This window comes from Alosa sapidissima, chromosome 9, assembly GCF_018492685.1.
Source record: "Alosa sapidissima isolate fAloSap1 chromosome 9, fAloSap1.pri, whole genome shotgun sequence".
In the NCBI taxonomy this organism is placed as follows: Eukaryota; Metazoa; Chordata; class Actinopteri; order Clupeiformes; family Clupeidae; genus Alosa; species Alosa sapidissima.
The window spans coordinates 28,899,512-28,916,058 of record NC_055965.1 but is presented as its reverse complement, the minus strand read 5'-3'; the positions used below and the strand labels follow the sequence as shown (position 1 = coordinate 28,916,058).

The window sequence follows — 16,547 nt, the reverse complement described above, 5'->3', positions numbered from 1 at the left end:
TGGCTGACCCCTGTCAACATACTCCTCATTAATGGTGAAATGAAGGAAAGACAAAATCATCTCAAATCTATTCCTGGACATCACATTCCCAAATCCAGGTGTTGCTGTTGGCCAATATTCAGCCCAATAATCCTCCAACTCTGACTTCTCTACCAGACCCATACTCAAATGCAGAGAAAAGAAGGCTTTCATTTCACTGACAGTTACGTCAGACCATTGATGAAATCTGGAGTGTGGCTGGAGTTGATGGGAGGCTAAAAACTGATGGGCATAGCGATTTGTCTCAATGACAAGTAAATTCCAGAACTCATCAGAGAGAAAGAGTGATAGAAAATCTAGGGGCGAATTGGCATTGGAGAGTTCTCTTTCCCCCAGATAACCAATTGGCTGATCAAAGGGCGTGATCCAACTTTGGTACTGCTCCTCATTGGCCAAGTACTCAAAGCCATCATCTTGCACTAAACTATGCATGGCTCCTCTGCCCCGTGTCACACCGCCTCTGCTCCTGCTGCGACCAGCACGGCCTGATCTGCCTCGCGTGCGCGCCGAGTGGAGAGAAGTTGCACAGCTCGAACTAGGCCTACTGTCATTCTCATTGCGACTCCCCCTGCCTCCACGTTGCCCCCTAACTCCGACCTCGTCTAACATCCCCAGTGGCATTAGACAAATGCTCCAACAACACGTTACTGTTGCCGCGATTGCGGAGAGGCACACGGTCAGAAGACAAAGAAGCTAGCTGGCTAGCGCTGTAAAAAGACTGGACCCCCACATAACTTCCAGCCTCGTTTCCCACACCACTAACACGCCAGCTAACTTCCCGATGAACACTACGACCCCGTGAAACATTGTTCTCAGTACTGACATTGGGCAAAGGACCATCTACATTGGGCAAAGGATTCATTTGTGCTTGGTGTAGGTCTAAACTTTGTCCAGCTGCACCATTGCAAGGCAGGGACGCATCTGAAGTGTGGTGAGAAAACGAATCACCGTCATTTTCTAAAGGCAGATATTCTCCTTCAGAATCAGGGTCAGCGAATAGAAAACCCAACACTTCATTGCGGGTAAACTTTTCTGATGCCATTACACGATAATGTAATGCAAATACTCTCTGATGTTGACAATACCGCTCTGATAAAAATGGCACACACGCACACTAGCTCCGGTATTTCTCGCACTGATTCAATGCGCTCTAGCGGGAAGATTTTGTATAGAAGGATGACGTTTTTTTCGACTCAGTGATGACGTATGACATGTCTGCCATCTAGTGGAGTGGAGTTTGAACGAATTATGACACCCTATTTGACAAAATCGCCCGTTTTATTCAGTACCGCATCTTGTCGAGTAAACTCGACCGTGGTGCCTAGAGGGTTAACACTTTACAGCAAGGGTACATGAATTATCATGTGGCCCCTCAACTAAAGTGTAAACATTGACATGTGTTTAGACAACTGCACAAGTTGTTTCAGATTAGGGTGGTCACGACCACTTGAGTGGTGATGACCACATTTTTTAAGTATATTTTTTGGGTCTTTTTGCGCTTATTTGGACAGAACAGTGAAGACAGACAGGAAGGGAGTGGGAAAGAGAAATTGGGTGGGATCGGGTCATGACCGCAGGTCGGACTTGAACCTGGGTCGCCGTGGGTGCTTGGGCCCGTTCATGGTACGGGCGCTGTAGCCTGCTGCGCCACAGCACCCCCCCAATGATGACCAAATTTTTGGCAGAAAAGTAAATCATCATGATCATTCTTAATAAATCAGAAATCATAATGATGTGTCCAACATACTTAATGCTTTTGTTGATGTGTTCATGTATAAGGTCACAAATAACAGACTATGAACTCTAGACTAGACTCAAGACCATGAAATTCCTGATGATTCATGAGGAAAGGAAAGTATTACATAAATCATGCATTAATTCATGCATAAATTCATGATAGTGGTACCAGTGAAGTCAATATTGCTCATGCATTCTTTAACATGAAAATATAACAAACTGCATACATTAAAGAACAGTACTACTTGCCTACTGTTAACATGAATCATTAATGTGTCAGGAAATTTAAATGCAGCATCAAGTAAAAATCTAAATCCATCCTATTACTATACCTTGTACTGTCATTATAAGGTATAGTTTTGGGGGCACCTTGTAAACAGTGTCCTCCATTTATCAGACATCCCAAGTCTCCCGGAAGTTCTGTGAGTCTCCCGCATATTGATAGCGGCTCCCTGACGCCCACAAATTAGGCAAAATCTCCCGGAATCTATAGTGAGTGATCAAGAGCGCGCATGCGAGACCGCGTGTGCCTCTGAGTGTAGCGCGCACACGACGGGAGAGAGAGACAGGGGTGGTGCGTTTGTGCCTGAGTGCATCCAAGACAGAGAGCATCCCGATTGGCCTGTTTCGCTAAATCAACCAATCAGTTTTCAGTGTAGGCGGGCTTTTATCTCTTTTCTCCCGAACTTAATTACTGTTATCACTTCAGTGTATAGGAACAGGAGCGTCATGGCAGAGTCAGTGCCTCAAAAAAATGAAAATTTCAAAGTGTAGGCTATTGTCTCATAAGAGTAAAAAATAATGATAGGCCTAGTCTTGCACGCTGCACTGTTTGTAACAGTGACTTTAGCATTGCCCATGACGGGTTAAATGATTGCAAAAGACATGTTGAGGTGAGTTTAACAAGTGTCAATTCATGTGCATCTTATTCAGGCCTATGCTAGATGGCTAGTTGCCAAGGCTACATGAAAAGACCAAACTACCAAAATCTACATATTTTCACAATTTCTATCTAGGGGGGGGTGCTTTCGTGATACCTCCCTGAAATGACTTGTTACAGGTTGGGATGTCTGATTTATCCATTTCTGTAATATTTCTGTAATAATCTTTTCTCATGTGGTTTTACAGGCTTGCTGAATGCACACTTACAGAGAAGTCCTTTGTAAGTGTAGCTACTGTTTTACAGTCGCCAAACGTCCTGATAGAACTGGACCTGAGTCACAATGACCTGAGAGATTCTAGAGTTCAGCTTCTCTCTAAGGGATTGTCTAGTCTCCATTGCAAACTGCGGGCATTAAGGTTGGTGTAAGGCCAAGCATTTACTGACATTTGTTTGTTTACTTGATTTTGTGGTTAGTTATACACACTATGGGACAAGGAAACAAAAATATTACTTATTTATAATCAATTGGGCAGCAGTGGCTCAGGACGTAAAGGAGTCATCTAGTAACCAGAGGGTTGCTAGTTCATGCCTTACTCCTCCTGAACTTGTTGAAGTGTCCTCGAGCAAGACACTGAACCCCAGGTTGCGCCTTGCATTACAGTTTCTGCCATTGGTATATGAGTGTGTCTGTGTGAATGTGAGGCAAGAAATTGTCAAGCCTGAACCTCAATTAGTCGGCCCTTCATAGCATTAACACTCAATGTGCCAGGCCATAAATTATGAAACATTTAGCTAGTGCAGAATTGATGTGACATAACAAATAAACATTAGCCAATGCCATCGTATGCTATATTATTTGCCTATAGAGATGTAGCGGTTACTTCACAAAATACAAAAAATGGAAAAACAACATTCTGATCAGTAGCCTGCCAGCTATCTGTAGCCTAATATCATTGGATTCACCCACCACTTAACCTAGTACCAAAAAATACTGTAAGGATAGGTTAGGGTCACACTTATAGACAGGGCTTCAGTGATGTCACTACTCGTCCCCACTGTCTACTGTCCCACCTTGACAATAACAAGACCTATGTAAGAATGCTGTTCATTGACTTCAGTTTGGAGGGGATGATGGTGTTGAATGCTGAACTAATCACCAAACTCGGTGAACTGGGCATCAGTATCTCCCTCTGCAACTGGATTCTGGACTTCCTAGCCAACAGACCCAACCCTCACCCTGAACACAAGTGTATCACAGGACTGTGTGCTGAGGCTTTCACATATGTCTGCACCCCTACACGACTCTAAGACCATTGTCAAGATTGCAGACGACACTACAGTGATTGGTCACATCAGCAACAACAATGCCTATAGGGAGGAGGTCCAGCTCCGAACATCGTGGTGCACTGACACAACCTAAGTATAAGTATAAGTATATACTCTTTTGATACAGTGAGGGAAATTTGGTCTCTGCATTTATCCCAATCTGTGAATTAGTGAAACACACTCAGCACACAGTGAACACACAATGAGGTGAAGCACACACTAATCCCGGCGCAGTGAGCTGCCTGCAACAACAGCGGCGGGGTCGGGGTTCGAACCGGCAACCCTCCGGTTACAATCATCCTCACCAACTGTGTCTAAGTATGGCATATGGTATGGCAACTGTTCTGCTTCCGACCAGAAAGCATTGCAGAGGGTGGTGGAAACTGCCCAGCGTATAACCAGTTCCTCACTCCCCTCCATCAAGGCCATCCAGGGCAAGCAATGCTTGCATAAGGCACGCAGCATCATCAAAGACTGTTCTCACCCTAACCACAGACTGTTCACTCCCATCCCGGAGGCATTACAGGTCTCTCCACATCCGAACCAGCAGGTTGAGAGGAAGTTTCTTTCCTGCGGCTGTCACCCTACTGAACTCTCTGCACCCCGGTGACAACCGACCAAACTTTTGGATTCCTTAGAACATTTCTGACAAACAAAGGTGTTAGCTAGCTGTCTAGTTCTGCCTACTGCTGATAACGCAGTACAAGTGCAGGATAGTGTGTATATGTGTCTGTTTGTATATCGTAAGGGATGTGTATAGGAATGATCCGTGTAGCCTACTGCCATTACGGGAATAATGTCTCTTCTTGATTATGTTGCTTTATCAGGCACTGTTTAAACAGTATATTTTCCATTTATCCATTTCTGCAATATTTTATCTTTTGTCATGTTATGCAGACTTTCTGAATGCACACTCTCAGAGAAGTCCTGTGGAATTGTGGCTACTGTTCTACAGTCACCAAACTCCCTGATAGAGTTGGACCTGAGTCACAATGACCTCAGAGATTCTGGAGTACAGCTTCTTTCTACAGGACTGTATAGTTCCCACTGTAAACTGCAGGCATTAAGGTTGGTGTAAGACCATTCTGTGTAAACACACAATTGAATATATATATATATATAAATTGTGTGTTTACTCAGTTTTTGTAGTTAGTTATACACCTTCGGGAAGGGAAACAAAAATATTAATTATGGTGAATAATATAATAATAATTGTGTGACAGTGACTCAGGAGGTAGAGGAGTCATCCAGTAACTGGACGTAGGGTTGCTGGTTCAAGTCTTTCTCCTCTTCACCCTGTCGGAGTGTCCTTGAGCAAGACATTGAACCCCAAAAGTGCTCTCGATGAGCAGGTTGGCTCCTTGCATGGCAGCCTCCACATGAGTGTGTGTGTGTGTGTGTGTGTGTGTGTGTGTGTGTGTGTGTGTGTGTGAATGGATGAGTGTGTGAGGCATAATATTGAAAAGCTCTTTGATTGCTCAGAGGAGTGAAAAGTTCTAAATGGCATTTTACCCTAATAAAAGAACTGAACCTCAATTAGTCGGCCACTGCCACTGTATGTCATATTATTTGCAGATAGGTCAATACAAGTCATTAACGCAAATATCGGCTGATATATCGAAATATGTTATCTACATTGCAAATCTTTCAGGTGTTTTTGTGTAAGGATAGTAGAAATGTGAATGATCTGTGGTTTATTGGGGCACTGTTTAAACAGTATCACTTCCATTTACCCATTTCTGTAATATTTGATCTTTTCTTATGTTCTTATGCAGACTTGCTGAATGCAAACTCTCAGAGAAGTCTTGTGAAATTGTGGCTACTGCTCTACAGTCACCAAACTCCCTGATCAAGCTGGACCTGAGTTACAATGACCTGAGAGATTCTGGAGTTCAGCTTCTCATGAATGAACTGTCTAGTTCCCATTACAGACTGCAGACAGTAAGGTCGGTGTAATGTAGACTGCATACAGTGGGTCCCAGTTAAAAATTGACACTTCATTCACGATCAAGGTGATTCACGCAGCTGGGTGAAATGTAAGTACAACTGCAGCCGCTTGGGGGCAGCATAGTCTGCTGTGGCGTTCCACGGTCGTACCGGACGGCGCATTCGACAGCAAGGGCTGTGATTGGCCGAGTTTTCAATGCGTTTTTCTGTGTTTTTAGCAGCCCCTGCAACATGCTAGTCCACTGTAGCCTAAGCTTTGTACATAATGTTAAACATAGTTTTGGATTCAGTGGCAAGATTTCTTGATTGTACAGTGCCTGTCTCTCAGTAATGTTTTAAAATGAGAGCTTCGTCAGCTGGCAGTAGGCTACTTTGTCGGTAGTCATGAGAAGTTCTGCTGCCCAGAAACCTTGTGAATAGTTCTGATTTTTTTTTACTACACTAACGAGGTTGAAATATAGCCTTTGCCTACAGCATCTCCTTAACAGTAATGTTAACAAAATGACAGCATTCATATGACAAAGGAAAACGAATTCGGTCACTCAAGACTGTGCCACAGCAACCAGTGTAGGCTACATTCCTACCCAATAGGCTACTCGAAGCAGATAGCGTTGTCTGACGGTCGAGTGGGTTAATGCACGTATATCCAGAACAGGTCTGCAACTTTCAGGCAGTTCTGAGTTCGAATCTAGGCAGGAACAGAGCCATATAAAGGCCTAGGCCTATTGTTATCATTTTTTGCAAGGTGTTGCTCCTGGCAATACTTGTTTATAAGACGTTTGGTGATTAATTGATAGCTGTTTTTGGGACACGTTAAACGTTCTTTATAATGAGCGCATACGGGGAGTAAAACGACTGTTACGCGCTGTTACAACTGTAGGCTACAATGATTGCAATGCAAAAATATGCGCGTGTTAGTTTAGTTAGTTTTGTGATTTTTTGCACTTTTGCTTCATGTGTTTTCAGGTTTGAGGGCTTTTTTGGCAAGATTGACCTTGGTAGACTCTGCATATGTTATTTCTCTGTATGGAAAATAAAGTCAATTTTTTCCCAAAGTGATTGAGAAAAAACACATGACCCTCCCCAGTCCCAACAATTTAGGCTATTGATGCCTTCTGTCTACTGGGTCAATTTGGGAGCTTGCATGCTACGACTCCTTCCTTGAAATGCCTTGAAAAAGCTGTCGTTTGCACAATTTCACAAATAATCACTGGGACCGAAACAAACCTGTCAACTTTTCCTGGGTTTATCGCGTATTTTAACTTTTTCCTTGCTGTCTTAGGAGGAGCTGCAGGGCAGTCGCAAGGGGGTGCGAGGCCCTGTACAAACTTGACAGATGCATGAACTTACGTGCATGAAATCATGCGATAGCTTACTTTACACATAGCCAAGGCTACCGTTGGTGCATTTTAATAGTAGCCTAGTCTAATAAGCTACACCAGCTTGTCTTTAAGAGGGGAAATTGTATAGCCTATAACATTAGCTGAGTCACATATTTGGCCATTTGGTGTTTATCATAGGCTACATCATGAAACCAAATAGTGTAACAAAAGGCGAACACTTTAACAGGGGAAATTAATTGGACATGAATCGTGCTGAACGGTATTTGTCAATGCAGAAACACACACGACATTCAAACTGTCGATAAGATGTGCACTATGGAAATTGGTCTGTAGGCTAACAATGTACTTGTACAGGTAAATGTTCAACAATTGCTGTACAGGCTATAATCAATTAGCTAATTCATTTGTCAAGCTGTTTAAATTCGTGCTACATTCAAACACAAAAGGTGCTTTGATATCTTTTTCGTTTGAACGTCGGCAAGCAGGCATGCTGCGGTTGCAATGAATGAGGATAATTGGTTTTATCTGCGGATTTATTTTTTGCATTATTTTGAATATGACTCGCTCCAGTCTCAACAGCACTTTCCACAAGCATCTTAGTTCTAACACATATCCCCTCTCGCTTTCTCTCTCTCCATCCCTGCACACGGTGCTTTCTTAAAGGAGCTGCACCATCTTACAACAATTGCATCTACATTTTCATATTATAAAAAAAATTTTCAAGTGTAAGCTTAAACTACCGTGATCAATTTAAGTTCCCGTGCCCCCGCTGAAAGTCTCATGCGCTTATCGTTACACTATCAAATCTATAAGTAACCGTGACAAATAGGGTATAAGATATATAAACTCACGCTTCAGGGGAAAGTCCGTAGGAGTCTTATTGCTGAGTGTGTTGTAACACGCTCTGGAAATTCACAATTTCGTCGCCGTTTTTTTTTTTTTTAAAAACATAGTCCAGTATTTCTTTTGAAATTGAAATGAAGTTGTATGGACTGGACTATGTTTTTTTTTTTTTTAAACAGCGATGAAATTGTGAATTTCCAGAGCGTGTTACACAGCAATAAGACTCCTACGGACTTTCCCCTGAAGGTGGCGGCAAAGATGGCAACATTTCCGGAAAGGTACTGGCTTGATGAAATTCATTCTGGACTCTCTATTCGACCACATAAAGACCTCGGGATACTTCGGTTTGGCTTTAGGGACCCTCTACTCACTACCACGTAAGTGTTATGTTGTTTGGAACTGTAGAAGAGGTACAAAAATAGCGTTTTGTAGCGGCGCAATTGAAATGCCCCGCTCACTTCCAGGCTACGAGTTGTGACTGAAAACGGTACAGTCGAACTTTCTCAAAACACATTCGAATGACATGATTTTGATGTCAACTCAACGTATGTACCCCCAATCATCCGTAAATCGATCTAAAGTGCATTTTACTCCGGATAATTCCTTTAAACTATGTAGTCAATTTGATTTATAGAAACCTTGCATAATACAGTATGTTGACTTTCGTCACTATTCTGTCAAACACTGTTGCAGATTTGCTGGCTGTAAACTCTCAGAGAAGTCCTGTGGAATTGTGGCTACTGTTCTAAAGTCACCAAACTCCCTGATAGAGCTGGACCTGAGTCATAATGACCTGGGAGATTCTGGAGTTCAGCTTCTCTCTAAGGGACTGTCTAGTCCCCACTGTAAACTGCACACATTAAGGTGGGTGTAAATATATGCATTTCCTGATATTTTTACTTGTTTGTTTGATGTGTGTGTGTGTGTGTGTGTGTGTGCGCGTATGAATAATCTGCATGTGAATGATTTTTGTACTGTCATTACAGGGTAATAATGACACTTGATTATGATTTAATGGGGCACTGTTTAGACAATATCCTTTCCATTGATCCACTTCTGTAATATTTTATTTTTCTCATGTTGTTATGCAGACTTGCTGAATGCAAACTCTTAGAGAAGTACTGTGGAATTGTGGCTACTGTTCTACAGTCACCAAACTCCATGATAGAGCTGGACCTGAGTCACAATTACCTTGGAGATTCTGGAGTTCAGCTTCTCTCTAAGGGACTGTCAAGTCCCCACTGCAAACTGCAGACATTACGAGTGATGTAAGGCCATGATTTTTTGTTTTTGTTTTTGGTTGTTTACTTAACTTTTGTTGTTAATAATGTGCTATTGTGACAGAGAAATACAAATGTTAATCATAAAAAGAATAACTGAACTTATATGCAAGTTGTTCAGCCCTTCATAGCATTAACTCTGAATGTGCCAGTCTTTCCTTAAAGGAACCATATGTAAGATTGTGGCCAAAACTGGTACTGCATTCACTTTCAAATTACTGTATTGAGTGTATCCCCTCCCCCTCCCCCCTGACTCGAGGTTGCCAACCTGGATGCGGAAACACTACTGACTTTGTGATTAGTAGATAGGTAGAGGGTGGCGCATCAGGCCATAACACAACATCAACATCAGTTGAGGGCTGCAACTTTACTTTTTAAATGACAATATCCTGGCCAGATTACTGTTGTCAGTGATATACATATTTGAAATGAACATGATTTCTTAATGTCTACTGACATATCAGGGCCATTTTTTGATTAATACATTTCTTACATATGGTTCCTTTAACACAACATTTAGCTAGTGTTCGATTGATGTGACATTACAAATAAACCTCAGCCACTGCCATTGTATTGTCACAGTATTTACAGATAAGCCGGCACGAGTCAACAAGGCAAATATTGGCTTATACCATATGCTAGGCCAACATTGTTCATTGCACAATTTAGCGACATTATACCTAGCACTATAGTAAAATCTTTCAGGTGTGTGTGTGTGTGTGTGTGTGTTTGTGTGTTTGTGTGTTTGTGTGTGTTTGTGGGTGGGTATGGCCATAATGTACATGTGAATGATCTTTGCATTGTTGATGAAAGGTCTCTTGATTATGTATCAGGGCACTTTGTTAACAGTATCTTATATGTATTCGTATGTTATCCTTTGTTGTGTTATTATGCAGGCTTGCTGACTGTAAGCTCACAGATAAATTGTGCAAGATTGTGACTTCAGTTCTACAGTCACCAAACTCCCTGCTACTACTGGACTTGAGTGGCAATGACCTGGGTGATTCTGGAACTCAGCTTCTCTCTGAGGGACTGTCCAGTTCCAACTGCATACTGCAGACATTAAGGTTGGCATGTATTTCCTGGTATATTTTTTATTTATTTATTCAGGCAAATATTGTGTTTTTTACCGATTCTTCCATAGCACTATTAGCTCTAGCAACAGGGCATCTCTCTCAAAAATGCCCATACTTCGTTGACAGTGTTATTAGGTTCTTAACATTTACAATGAGGCATTGGAAACATTGTATGTGTGCTGAAAGTTTATTTAGAAGACAGTTTATACAGACACTACCTGGAGTAACTTTTCCACTTGTTTTCCGGGTGATGCCATTTTAAATTTAAAGCTGCAGTTGGCAAGTCTGACAGATTGAGGGGACTTAGCCAAAATGTTGAATGTTTTCAACTCTCATGCCCCTCCCCCACTACCACCAAGCACCCTCTCATTGAGTTTGTGCTCATCAGTGTGCACCAGACCGCACTAGACTGTGATTGACAGTCAGAACTCACACAGTCCTACTCTGATTGGACCAGAAGAATCGGGAGCTGTGGATTTTTGCAAAACAAATAACAGGTTATAGGTGGAGGTAGAAGTGCATTTTTTTTTTTTTAAACCGGCTGATTTATGTTGTTCTGTCGGAGAATAGTGTCGGTTTCAGTTAATATGATCCAACTGCCAACTGCAGCTTTAACCCTTTAGCCACCAGGGTTTAAATAGGATTTTTACATCAACATTTCAAATGCCATGGCTTGAAAGTGTCCAGAGATAAAATCCTACTGTAAATGTAAAAATCATTAAATATGAACAAAAGTTTAAAAAGGGGATACATTTGGTCATCTAATTTGCATATTATGACATCACTGGATGGCAACCACTTTGAATTATGCACATTTCAGTAAATACTAGATGTTGAACATATTTGAGCAGTTTTACTTTCTTTTTTTGTCATTTCACCCACATAACAAATGAACAGGAAAACAATCAAATGTAAACCAACAATAGTAAACTATTAATATAACCACAAACCCTGTGCTACTATACAATAAAGTAGCCTGGTTAAATAAGTTCCTATCGCGGGTGACTTTCTAGTTCTTCAGAGCACTATTTTTACAACCCCTGCTGTCTGTAGCACGTCCATTACGGACACTATCATCACTATTACCACTGGCACCTCCATCTTTGTTGGGCAGAGGGTCGAAATAAGCATTGTATGCTTAGTGGACACTGTCGCAAAGACGCAAAGACGCACCTCCATTCACAGACGCACCGTGACTATTACTGTCAATAGATGATCGATCGTATTCTCCAAAAGGCAGATATTTTCCTTCAGAATCAGAGTAGGCGAATAACAGACCCAAAACTATGGCCCGCATCACTTCCGCGTTATAAAGGAAATGCACGTGTGTTTCTCGTGTACTTCCTGAAAACTTTCACAAACAAACATGAGCTTCAATCGAATGTCTGCCAACTAGTGGTAAAGAGTACAAATTAGATTTTACACTGTACTCGAGTCTATCGTCTGTTTTATTCAGTAATGATGCTTGTCGCAATATTGCGACATGGGCGGTTAGAGGGTTAAGACTCCATAAGTCTATCAACAAGTGCAAATCTTATGTTGTTGACGGAAGGACTGCAATATGTTATCTTTTGTTGCGTTCTTATGCAGGCTTGCTGACTGTAAACTCGCAGAAAAATCATGTGAGATTGTGGCTTCAATTCTACAATTACCAAACTCCCTGCTACAGCTGGACTTGAGTGACAATGAACTGGGGGATTCTGGTGTTCAGCTTCTCTCTAAGGGACTATCTAGTTCTAACTGCAAAATACACACATTAAGGTGGGTGCAGACATATATTTGTAGTCTTAGTTATCCTCATTAGTTAGAAAAACCATGATAACATTACAGTAGAGTATCATTTTATCATTGTTTAGGTGTCATTCTACTTTTTGAGCCTATTTGTGAGTCTCGAAATATCTGTGAACTGAACAGTTTACAAATAAGCAATGTGGCTCAAGTTGGTAGCCGTTGATGGCAAATATGGCCATGGCTGTTGTTCGGCCTCGTGCTGCAGATAATCATAGCGATGGCCATATCTGCTATCAACGCCACGTTCACTTGTGCCATATCACTTTTATACAAGATTGCTACTAACACCAAATTTTAAAGACATCCAGTTGCATTTTCTATCATTTATTTAGATATTCAGAAAATGAATAAACAGTTTAACTAAACCTATCTATTGTATAATAAACAAATAATTTCAAATTGACAAAATGTCACCAGTTCTATGCAGAAAAGAAAAATGAAAAATACAATCTCTCTCTCTTTCTCAGGCTCTCTGATTGTCTCATCTTAGAAAAGGGTTGTGGTTTTCTGGCTTCAGCTCTGAGATCAAACCCCTTCCATCTAAAAGAGATGGATCTGAGCTACAATCATCCTGGAGAATCAGGACTGGAGCTGTTATCTGGTAGACTGGAGGATCCTGTCTGTAAACTGGAGTTACTTAAGTAAGAAAGAAAGCCCAGTGTTTCACATTTAGACATTGTCTCCATTGTGGACATCATATTAATTTCCTTAGTACCTAGTGAAGGTTTTTTTCAAAAGTGTATTTTAATAGCTGCTATAAACTAAAGTGTATATGTTGCCTCTTCGTTGCAGCATTCAATAGTGCAAATATTTAAATGGTTCCTTTATTAAAGTTGTCAAGAGAAATTATGTGAAGATTATTTGGTGCATTCAAATTCACAATCATAGCCAAATGTGTAGAAACCTTTGCAAACAGTTTTCTGAAACATTTGTAAACACTGAGTGGAGATGGGCATTACTGTTAAAATGCTATCGTTACTCCAAATAGTTGTAAATCTGACTGTTCAGAGAAGGCACGTTTGCCACACAGATCTGCCACTCTTTCTCTAAATGTGTGAGTAGACAGACCGGGAACTGTTTATCCCCGAGAGATAAGAAATTCTATGTTCTGATTGGGGGCTATTAATTCTGTATATCAGGACACCAAATTTAACCATTAAATATCCATTAGGGCTATTATCACTATCAGTAACCAAAGAAAGTAGCACAACAATTTTTAATTCAGGGATATCATTAGTCAAATAATTCACATGTGTGACATTCTGTTTTTGTTACAGAACTGACGATGCTTCTGTAAGCAGAACACGACCATGTTTGCTGAAATGTGAGTTATTTTTGTTTACTTAGCATTTGTGATCATTCACATTCACATGTTTAGCATGGGATGCTTGAGTGTGTGTATGGGTGTGTTATAACAAGGTTTGCTGACCTGTGTGTGTGTGTTGGTGAGTATATTACAGCATACAGGTGGATCTACAAAATATCATGTAAAAGTTCATTTTTCTTTTCAAAAAGAGAATTTTTCATTTATTCTAGAATCATTAGTTATAAAGTGAAATATTTCAAGCCAATTTTTGTTTTAATATTGATGATTATGGCTTATGTATGTGATTATGGTGTGTGTGTGTGTGTGTGTGTGTGTGTGTGTGTGTGTGTGTGTGTGTGTGTGTGTGTGGGACCAGGCAGCAAGGCAACGAGGATGCAGGGGTAAAGTTTCAAAATAAATGCTTATTCTAACAAAACATATAACGAGATCAGAAATCAGAACTAGAAATCATAACAAAATCTTCAACTAATTCGAAAGAGATAGTTCTAGGCCTAAAGCTAGAAAACAGAACTCAACTCAAATCAAATCAAAAGATAATGCTGACTCAGACAGAACTGAACATAAAGAACTGACCTCCCACAATGACACACTGGGGAACCATATATACTGGCTGTTCAAACCATTCAAGACACACAAGACTAGGACTAACAACATTTACAAGAAGACAAACACAAAGACAAAGGCCACCTTAACATAACAGCAAGGTAAATAAATATTATTTCTTACATAAGAATAATCATAACCAATATCAATCAATAAGTCACAGTTAATCAATAATAACAAAATCATCTCCTTCCCCACCCCCCATGACATCTGCAATGGTGGTGCCTTCCAGAGGACTCTTATTCTGGCATCCATTCGCCACAAATTCCTTTACCGCTGTTAAGACAGTGTACATGTGCGGCTGCAGAGCCGGCCATCACAGTGTGTGTCTGTGTTTTTGCGCAGTAATATGTGTGTGTGTGTGTGTGTGTGTGTTTGTTTGCTTGTTTGTTTGTTTGTTTGTGTGTCTGGTTAGCATGATCTCGCTCTGCCCTGTGTGTGTGTGTTTGTGTGTGTGTCACTCCCCATATTCTGATGAGGATGTTCTCTCCTCCTTTTTGTCTGCAGATGCCTGTGAGCTCACAGTGGATCCAAACACAGCAGGGAGAAATCTCTCTCTCTCTGACGGGAACAGAAAGGTGACACGTGCGAGTGAGAAGCAACTGTATCCTGACCACCCAGAGAGATTTGACTGGAAGTATCAGGTGCTGTGTAGAGAGAGTCTGTCTGGACGCTGCTACTGGGAGGCTGAGTGGAGTGGAGATGCAGCTCGTATAGCTGTGGCCTATAAAAGCATCAAGAGGAAAGGGGAGGCTGATGACATCATAATGGGACTTAACGCAAAGTCCTGGAGTCTACGTTGCTCTCCTGACAGTTACTCTGCCTGGCACAATAATAAACACACTGTCATACCTTCCCCCTCCTCCCGCTCCAGAAGAGTAGGAGTGTACCTGGACTGGCCAGATGGTACTCTGTCCTTCTACAGCGTCTCCTCTGATACACTCACCCACCTGCACACATTTCACTCCACATTCACTGAGCCACTTTGTCCAGGGTTTTGGGTTTGGTCATCAGTATCCCTGTGCCAGATTTTACATTTGCGTCATTCCGTATCAAATCGGAAAAGGTGGTTACTGCACAGATTTTATTCAAACCTCAAGAATTTTATTTCCACCTTTGAAAATACTTCAGTTTTACAGCCCAAAAATAAAATAGTCTGGTAAGCAATGTTTGCTCATTAATATTATGAAAAGTGTTATTCATAGGCAGCCTAAACTTTGAGGATGGAGGACAAACATGTTCTCAGTATGACTGAAGCATTAAAGGTTTGTACGGCATTCTCATTAATTTTCTACAAGGCCATAGATTTGGGGAAAAAGATTGACATTAAGGGTAGTATAAACTTGTTTTTGTATGCATTTGGTATCAATAATTATTTTCTTTACATACTATATTTTATTAAGTGTTGTACTATATACTATATTATATTGTATTAACCAAAATTTGCTCTCCACATGTAATGGGGCTTGGAGATTTTAAGGATTAAACTAGGGGAGGTTATGTTTTTCAGTCACTTTTTGTGATTAAAATGGAATGTGGGGTAGTAGGCGCTTGAAAATCTATTTGAAAGTAGCCCGGTGTATAGGCATTATGTGTATGATTACGTGTATATGTTAATGTTGTACCGTAGATAAATAACAAAATCATTGTTTTGCCTCAGTGACAATGCATTTTTGGCTGAGACCTCAAATATTAGCTCAACATTAATAGTATTGAATTGGCAGACAAAGCAATGATCGGTGCCATATGGATACAAAAAATATTTCAATATCAACAATTTTTGCACTTTTTTCCATATCTAGGTCCTTAAGCTATTACATGCTATTGTATTACTTAGATATTAGGATTGGGAAATTTGAGATGGTGTAGCATCCATTTTCCTGGATTTTGTTTGATTTGTCATGGAATGACCCATTTATTCATTTGGCGGACGCTTTATCAAAAGCGACTTTTGGAAATGGAATAACAGTTAAACTATTAACATTTAAGCATTTTAACATTTAAGCTTTAAAACTACAGTTATAGATACAGCATTAGATTCAGAATAGATTAGGAATGACCTCTCTCTGACCCCAACCTCTTTTCATTCTCTCTCTACTTCCTCTCCCCTATCCTTCTCCTCTGTCTCTGCCCCCTCTCATTTTCCTCATCGCATTCCACTCCCCCTCCTCCCATTCTCTTCCCTCTTTCATCCCTCCATCTGTCACCTGTTTGTATCATTTTTTCTTTCAACTCCTCTCTCCCTTTCTGTCCTCTCTCTATCTCTGCCCCATATCATCTCTCTCTCCCTCTCCCCCTCTCTGCCCCCCACCCCCCTTTCTTCAGGTGTTGTGTGAGCTCACACTGGACCCA

General features: G+C 40.9%; 2 protein-coding genes across 30 annotated transcripts in view; both read left to right on the top strand.

Moving 5' to 3' along the window:
- The window catches only part of LOC121719377 (NACHT, LRR and PYD domains-containing protein 12-like), a 732,803-nt gene extending 716,370 nt beyond the window's left edge, over positions 1–16,433 (top strand). For 2 of the 26 annotated variants that reach the window (XM_042104894.1, XM_042104893.1), the window contains 10 exons: positions 2,905–3,075; positions 4,883–5,053; positions 5,761–5,931; positions 8,812–8,982; positions 9,210–9,386; positions 10,295–10,465; positions 12,065–12,235; positions 12,733–12,906; positions 13,543–13,589; positions 14,703–16,418. In XM_042104894.1, the coding sequence (XP_041960828.1) occupies positions 2,905–3,075; positions 4,883–5,053; positions 5,761–5,931; positions 8,812–8,982; positions 9,210–9,386; positions 10,295–10,465; positions 12,065–12,235; positions 12,733–12,906; positions 13,543–13,589; positions 14,703–15,358 (2,080 nt within the window). In that variant the 3' untranslated portion in view covers positions 15,359–16,418. Of the gene's footprint in view, positions 1–2,904; positions 3,076–4,882; positions 5,054–5,760; positions 5,932–8,811; positions 8,983–9,209; positions 9,387–10,294; positions 10,466–12,064; positions 12,236–12,732; positions 12,907–13,542; positions 13,590–14,702 lie in introns of all 26 variants that reach the window. The other 24 variants (XM_042104898.1, XM_042104895.1, XM_042104904.1 and 21 more) reach the window with 20 other exon arrangements.
- The window catches only part of LOC121719407 (NACHT, LRR and PYD domains-containing protein 3-like), an 851,137-nt gene that overhangs the window by 707,511 nt on the left and 127,079 nt on the right, over positions 1–16,547 (top strand). The gene's annotated exons all lie outside the window — the stretch shown is intronic.